The sequence below is a fragment of the Portunus trituberculatus genome, chromosome 19, assembly GCF_017591435.1.
Source record: "Portunus trituberculatus isolate SZX2019 chromosome 19, ASM1759143v1, whole genome shotgun sequence".
Classification (NCBI taxonomy): Eukaryota; Metazoa; Arthropoda; class Malacostraca; order Decapoda; family Portunidae; genus Portunus; species Portunus trituberculatus.
The window spans coordinates 2,652,501-2,660,000 of NC_059273.1; the positions used below are offsets into that span (position 1 = coordinate 2,652,501).

At 39.6% G+C, this 7,500-nt stretch overlaps 2 protein-coding genes across 7 annotated transcripts in view; one reads left to right on the forward strand and one right to left on the reverse strand.

The window, feature by feature from the left end:
- LOC123506041 (beta-arrestin-1-like) overlaps positions 1-66 on the reverse strand; it is a 94,384-nt gene extending 94,318 nt beyond the window's left edge. For 3 of the 6 annotated variants that reach the window (XM_045257881.1, XM_045257875.1, XM_045257876.1), the window contains exon 1: positions 1-65. This exon is cut by the window's left edge and continues 100 nt beyond it. The gene's annotated coding sequence lies outside the window, so the exon portion shown is untranslated. The other 3 variants (XM_045257879.1, XM_045257880.1, XM_045257878.1) reach the window with 2 other exon arrangements.
- A 6,592-nt stretch (positions 67-6,658) lies between these two features.
- LOC123506235 (sulfated surface glycoprotein 185-like) overlaps positions 6,659-7,500 on the forward strand; it is a 7,804-nt gene continuing 6,962 nt past the window's right edge. The window contains exon 1 of the mRNA XM_045258161.1: positions 6,659-6,781. Within this exon, the coding sequence (XP_045114096.1) occupies positions 6,775-6,781 (7 nt within the window). The 5' untranslated portion in view covers positions 6,659-6,774. The remainder of the gene's footprint in view (positions 6,782-7,500) is intronic.

Sequence of the window (7,500 nt, forward strand, 5' to 3'; positions counted from 1 at the left end):
GGTTTCAGCGCATAACCCGCCGCAGCGTCCTCCCCTCTCACTGCCTCTCATCCAACTGAAGTGACGTCACGGCCCATGGGAGGATAGCTTCTCTCATGCCCGCAAGATGGCACCACCGGACAGAAAACGAGCGTTTCGGAAGAAAATTGTGGTGGTTTTTTAAGGGTGGCTTTGGTATTTGTGGTATTATGTGACACGCTGAACAGTTGCACACACACACACACACACACACACACACACACACACACACACACACACACACACACACCAAAGCCACCCACATACAGCGCTGACCCAAAATAAACACAAAAGATAAGCTAACTGATACTTCTATAACAATACAATAGCAAAACAACCTCTTTATATAATTTGAAAACTAATTCTTATCATGCCCATCTTTCCCTCACAAACTCACAAATCAACAAAAGGCACAAAACAACCCTTACATCTCTACATCTCTTAAACCAGAACACAACCACTGCATGAAACTATATTCGAAAATGAAACAGTTTTAAATGTACCTAATTCTAACCACGTGTTTGGCCAATAGATGGAGCTTAATTTGTAGGCAACAGTGCTTCCCTTCCTTCCTGGCCTGGCCGTAAAGTAATCAGGGAATAATTAGACCGCCAGCACACCGCAATGCTTATTATGGTGATGGTGGTGGTATGGTGGAGATGGGAGGTACTGCAGTGGTGGCAATGCAGACACACACACACACACACACACACTTTATGAGAGCAGAATAGAGGACACGCCTAGGGAAATCTCTCTCTCTCTCTCTCTCTCTCTCTCTCTCTCTCTCTCATTATTATTATCATTACTATTACTATTTTTATTATTATTATCATTATTATTACTTGTTACCGTGATTATTATTATTATTTGTTACTTATATGGTCTTGTGATGCATGGACCAAACACAGCATGAGTCAGCCACCACTAACGACTATACTACCTTAGATAGATTTGGTATACATATTCTTTTTATGATATGTATATTACGAAGGCCAATAAATGTATCTCTCTCTCTCTCTCTCTCTCTCTCTCTCTCTCTCAGGGGACACCCACTCATTACAACACGTGAATGAACATTTCTACGTTCCTTCTCCCTCTCTTCTATGCCTTTCCTCTTTCCTTCCCTAACATTACGCACCTTTTCCCTTCATTCCTGCTTCTGAAAACAGACGCCAGCCTTTCTATTTCTATTTATCTCCCTCCCTCCTCCCACAACACCATTATTCCTTATCTGACTAAGTAAACAACGTAACTTACTCGGAGCTTTGTTTGATTATTCGTGGTATTTGATATTACGTTGTATATCATTGTGTTGTTAAGACGCATTTTCTACCTTGAGTCTTGGGTGTGATTAGACGATTTTATTGACATTAGGGGGGGGTCTATGGAGATCATAAAGTTAATGGCCATAGTCTTCACTATTTTAATCCTCCACATGAGTTTCTTGAAGCTGTATAAAATCACCAATTAGTAACCAGAATGAATAGGAAAGCGCGTCCTGGTACTGAAGGTGCACGTAAGCTTCGTGGAAAAAAAGCTTCATGAAAAAAGCTTCATGAAAAAAAACTTCATAAAAAAAGCTTCGTGGGAAAAAGCTTCACGAAAAATAAGCTTCATGAAAAAAATCGTGAAAAAGAAGCTTCATGAAAAAAAACTCCGTAAAAAAAAGCTTCATTAAAAAAGTTTCATGAAAAAAAATCATGAAAAAAAGCTTCATGAAAAAAAAGCTTTGTAAAAAAACTTCATGAAAAAAAAAAGCTTCGTAAAAAAAAGCTTCATGAAAAAAAGACTCGTGAAAAAGAAATGATAATAATAATAAAAGCCACATTTCAGATGAAGGTTTTTCTTATGAGAAGTGACCTTTGTTGTATGTCGAACTGATCCTAAAATGTGGATATTAATTCAGGAAAATGAGGTAACTGTAAAAACAAAAACAAGAGAGAGAGAGAGAGAGAGAGAGAGAGAGAGAGAGAGAGAGAGAGAGAGAGAGAGAGAGTAATGGACGATAACAATTAAGTCACGAATAAAAACAAAACAAACAAATGCAGATGATTAACGCACGATGAAGGAAAAGATACGAGAGCTTAGAATCACAAACGAAAATTGATAATGAATAAAATAAATAAAATAAAAATACACACCCACTGTTACGCACGAACCACAGATAAGAAGCGACAATGGGGAGAGAAGATCAGCGCCACTGTAAATTTACGTATAGTTACCCCAAGAAGTGATGTCACGAAATGGACAGAGAGAGAGAGAGAGAGAGAGAGAGAGAGAGAGAGAGAGAGAGAGAGAGAGTCACGTGTGTAAACCAAGCAGGAATGGATACAAGGACTAACCAGTGAACTTAATTTTGTGTCAACAGCTCGACAAAGACTATTAGTAAATAAATGAATGATAAAATAGATAAATTGATAAAAAAAAAAAAACGACTTGTGGGTTGTTGTAAGAGAAATATTTATACTTTCTTATAACTTTAATTAAAATCTGTATTCTGAAACGGTCTCATCTCTCACCATGACTGTTTTCCAAGGCTACAGAGAATTAGCAGGATTTTCAAGAGTTTTTCTCCTATAAATAAAGTAGAAATCTTGTTAATCTGACATCATAGCCGTAAAAAACATCCTTAACAAATCTGTGATACTATAACTATTTTCCAGTGCTATAGAGATGATAAGTCGGATCCTCAAGAGTGTTTCTCCTGTAAATAATGTAAAAATCTTGTTAATCTGACACTATAACCGTAGAAACAACCTTAAAAACCTATGTAACTTCAACTAGGCCACTGTTTTCCAAGACCATAGATATGATCAGTGGGATTCTCAGTGTTTATCCTGTAAATAATAAAAAAAAAAAAAACTTGTTGATCTTACATTATAAACCATCGTAACAACTTCAGAAACCTTGTAACTTCAACTAGGCCACAATTTTTCAAGACTATAGAGATGACCAGCTGGTTTTTCAAGCGTTTCTCTTGTAAATAATAAAAAAATTCCTGTTAATCTGACACTATAACCTTAAACACCTTATAAGTTCAACTAGACCACAATTTTTCAAGACCATAGAGATGACCAGTGGGTTTTTCAAGAGTGTTTCTCCTGTAAATAATGTAGAAACTTATACTGATACTATAGCCACAAAACACCTTTAAAAAACTACATAACATCAAACCAGAGCCTTTTGATAGCAGTGGTGGTGGATGTCAGTCTCGTTATCTGTATTAGTGTATGGGTTATAAAACGGAATGTCTCCCAATAGTGATTCTTTTTACCTATTTTGTCCCACGCGTGTTCTGTGGCGTGGTGTCTTACTTGTAGGCAATATCTATGCTGTTAGCTTTCAAGAGGCTGCCACTCCAGGAACTGAGAGAGAATATAAACATAATTTCCCTATCAGTTTCCCACAGTCAGTAAGTAAACAAACAAGTAAATCACCTTTTTCTCTCTCTCTCTCTCTCTCTCTCTCTCTTGGCTCTATTCTAAACTATTTTCCTCTCTCCTTTCAATCGTATCTCCTCCTCATTCTCTCTTACTCTCAAAATTCCTCTCACTCCCTCTTTCTTTTTCCCCCTTCTTCTTCGTCCTCTACTTTCCTCAATCTTTTTCGTCCCCAATAAGTACTCTTGAGTCCTAAAACTACCCTCCCTACTCCCCTCTTTCCCCTTCCTCCTCCTCCTCCTCCTCCTCTTCCTATCATATCATATTCCTTTCCGTCCTCTTCCCTCATCTCCCCTCACCCTACTTGCTCTGAGGATCTAAAATTGTTCCCATCCCTTCCTCCTTTCCCTCTTCTTCTTCTTCTTCCTCCATAATTATATAAAATCTTCCTTCTCTCTCTCTCTCTCTCTCTCTCCCTCCGCTACTTCTGACTATAAATAATGTTGTTTGGTCACTTCCTTGCTTCCCACGTACATTACATTTTTACCCGTAAGAAAATATGTATAAAAAGTGGGAATGTGTGTGTGTGTGTGTGTGTGTGTGTGTGTGTGTGTGTGTGTGTGTGTGTGTGTGTGTTTTACGACAAAATTTGCATTAAAAGGAAAATGAGAAAGACTAAAAAAAGAGAACAAGCTCATGACGTGAATACAAGAAAACAACGATGACAACAACAACAACAACAACAACAAACCAAACACACACCATTGACAAACAACAAGGGAACCAACAAACATACTTTACAAACAAACAAACAAAGACAAACCAAAGTCCACTATTGTTGAACTTGGTAAACACACACACACACAAAACACGCTAAAAACAAAGCAGATAAGACGAGAGAGAGAGAGAGAGAGAGAGAGAGAGAGAGAGAGAGAGAGAGAGAGAGAGAGAGAGAGAGTTGCGTCACGCCGACCACTCACCACAACTAACGTCATCACCACTGCGTCAGGATCACGCGAGAGGAGGTGAGTGTTTCCAGATAGATAAACACCTTGTTATCAGGAGGCTGTGGTGTGTGGGAGGGAAAGGGAGACGGGAGAGGAGACAGAAGAGGGGAGTGAGAGGGGGAAAGTCTGTGGTATTTGCGGTGAGAGAGGGAGGGGAGAAGGCCAGGAGAGTGTGAAAGGGGAGAATATGAGAGGGGTGTAGTTTATAAGAGAAGAGGTAGATAGGTGAGGGGAGCAAAAGAACAAGCGAAAGAGAGAGAAATAGGATATGTAAGTCATAGGAGGGAATGGAAGGAATGGAAGGAAAGAAAAAGAAAAGGAAGGAACAAAGCAAAACAGGAGGGAGGAGAGATAACAATTTCATAATAAGATAATAGAAAGAGGGAGGAAGGGGAAAGCAGACGATACACGAATGAAACTGACAGAAGAACGAATGGAGGAAAAGGTGGATGGAAAGAAACTGGAGATAGGGAAGCAATATAAGACTATAGAGGAAGAGAAAGAAATAATGGAAGGGAAGGTTGGAAAGGAAACAGTACGTGAAAAAAAGAAGGAAAGGATGGAATAGAAAGTGAGAGATAAATAAAGATATAAAGGAAAAGGAAACTAGACAAAGAACAAGGAAAAAAAACAAAAGAGGAAAGAAAAACAGAAATAAGGAAAAGAAGACACGGTGAAAAAGAAAAAAAGATAAAAAAAAACAAGGAAAGGAAGAAATAAAACTAAGCATGGAAAGGCGACAAGACAACAACAAAAAATGAGTAAATGAAAGGAAATAGGGTGAAAAGAACAAGCGATAGAGAAAGGAGGCGATAGAATACAAAGGAAGGCGTGATGGGGGAAGAGAAGGGGCTTAGCGGAAGGAGGTGTGGGGTGACGGGGGGAAGGAAATGTCTTGGGCAGGGACCCGCATGTGGCCGGAAATCGCTTGAGGTGGCCAGCCAGATGATTAGCGGACACGATTCCAGGTTGAGCTTCCGGCGAGAGTAACCACTAAAAGTTAATCTCAATTCTAAACAAACCCTGGACTATACGCTTGCTGTGAGTTGCCAGTCTAATCCCATTCTCCCTCCCGCTTCTAAGAGAGTAAAAAAACTGCAAACACTATACACGACTGCCATTTTTTCACATAATCCCTTAATTTAGACTGGGACGCATCTTTACCATGAGTTTTGGATATGATTAGACGGTTTTATTTATATTAGGAAGGGTCTATGGAGGTTGGAAGATTAATGGCCAGAATCCTCACCATTTTAATCCCCACATGAGTTTCTGAAGCTGCATAAAATCGCTAAATGGTAAGCAGAATAAATATGAAAACGCATCGTGGTATGTACTGAAGGGTTTATCTCAATTCTACACAAACACTAGACCCTGGCTGTGAGTTGCCATTCTAAGCCCATTCACCCTCCCGCTTCCAAGAACGTAAGAAAAACTACAAACACTACACACGATTGTCCTTTTTATCACATTGTTTGTAAGGGGGAGGAGCATAAGACTAGGTAATGTGTGTGTGTGTGTGTGTGTGTGTGTGTGTGTGTGTGTGTGTGTGTGTGTGTGTGTGTGTGTGTGTGTGTGTGTGACAGGCAGGTAGAAGTGCTGAGTTCAGGATGAGGGAGAACGCTGAGTCAGAGGCGATAGAGAACAAAGACATGCATTCCTGTTGCCTCATGCATCGAAACACGTTGCCTCATAACAACAGGAGTGAAGGGAAAGATAAGGGGAGTAGAAGGAAGAAGGAAAAATAATGGTGCGTTTTGAATAGGGAAGAGAAACATCAAGAGAGGGACGTAGTAGTAATAGGCAAGGAGTGGGAGGATTTGTGGGTGATGGGAGGAGGTAAAAGGGATCTGATGAATGTGTATAGAGTGGAATTAGAGGCTTCGAGTATAGAAGTGAAGGAAAGGTAAGTGTCTGAGAGGGATATCAGACGTGACTAGAGGAAAAAAAAGGAAAGGAAATATATGTACGAGTATATATGGAAAGAAAACATAGGTGAGTGAAAAGAAGAGTTGGAAATAGCACGGTAAAGGCAGGTGGTGTATGGTATATGGTAAAAAGGGAAGATAGGTGGGTGAGGGAGATCAGAGGTGGGTAAAGCGAAAAGGGAAAAAAAAAGTATGTAGTACGAATTATATGAAAAGAAAACAGGGATGATTGAAAAGAAAAGAATTGCAAAGAGCAGAGTAAAGGGAGGTTGTGTTCTGAAGTGGTGATGTAAGGGAAGGATGCCTGGTGACTTCATGCGGTTAGAACATTTATCAGATAACTCCCACAGATAGTAGCCAGCACTCAGTCAGTCACAGTCTCAATCAGTCAGGCAGTCGTAAGCAGGTGGCTGTGTCTCTAGTTAGTGGTTGTCGTTGGTGATGGCAGGTAAGTTCCGCTGGTTGTGGTGATGGTGGTTGCAGTAGTAGAAGCTGCTGCTGCTGCTATCACTATTACCACTATTTCTACTGCTGATTACTGGTTGTCGTCAATGATGGTGAGTTACGCAGTAGCAGTATTATTATTATTATTAGTAGTAGTAGTAGTAGTAGTAGTATTAGTAGAAGAAGAGTCCTGCTGCTGCTGCTGCTGCTACTACTACTACTACTACTACTACTTCTTCTTTTTCTAATAATGCTAATACTACCACTACTACTACTATTACTACCACTACTAACACCACTACTACTACTACTACTACTACTACTACTACTACTACTACTACTACTACTACTCTACTACTATTACTACTACTGTTGCTACTACTACTACTACTACTATTACTGCTACCACTCTTACTATTAATACTACTACTACTACTACTACTAGCTGAACCTCTCACTTCCACCTAACACACATCATCACCCTCTTTCACATCTTCCTTCTCCTTTCCATCATTCTCCCTCTCCATTTTTTGTTTTTCATCACATTTTGCTTCATTCACGGAAGACTTACCATCATCATCATCATCATCATCATCATCATCATCATCATCGGTATCACACCTTTAACTCTTCCTAACTTTCCTCGGTGGAGAAAATTAAGTATTCTTGCTTCGTCTTTCTCTGCCATTATTCAAAAGTTTTCCCTGATTATTCTCTCTTTTT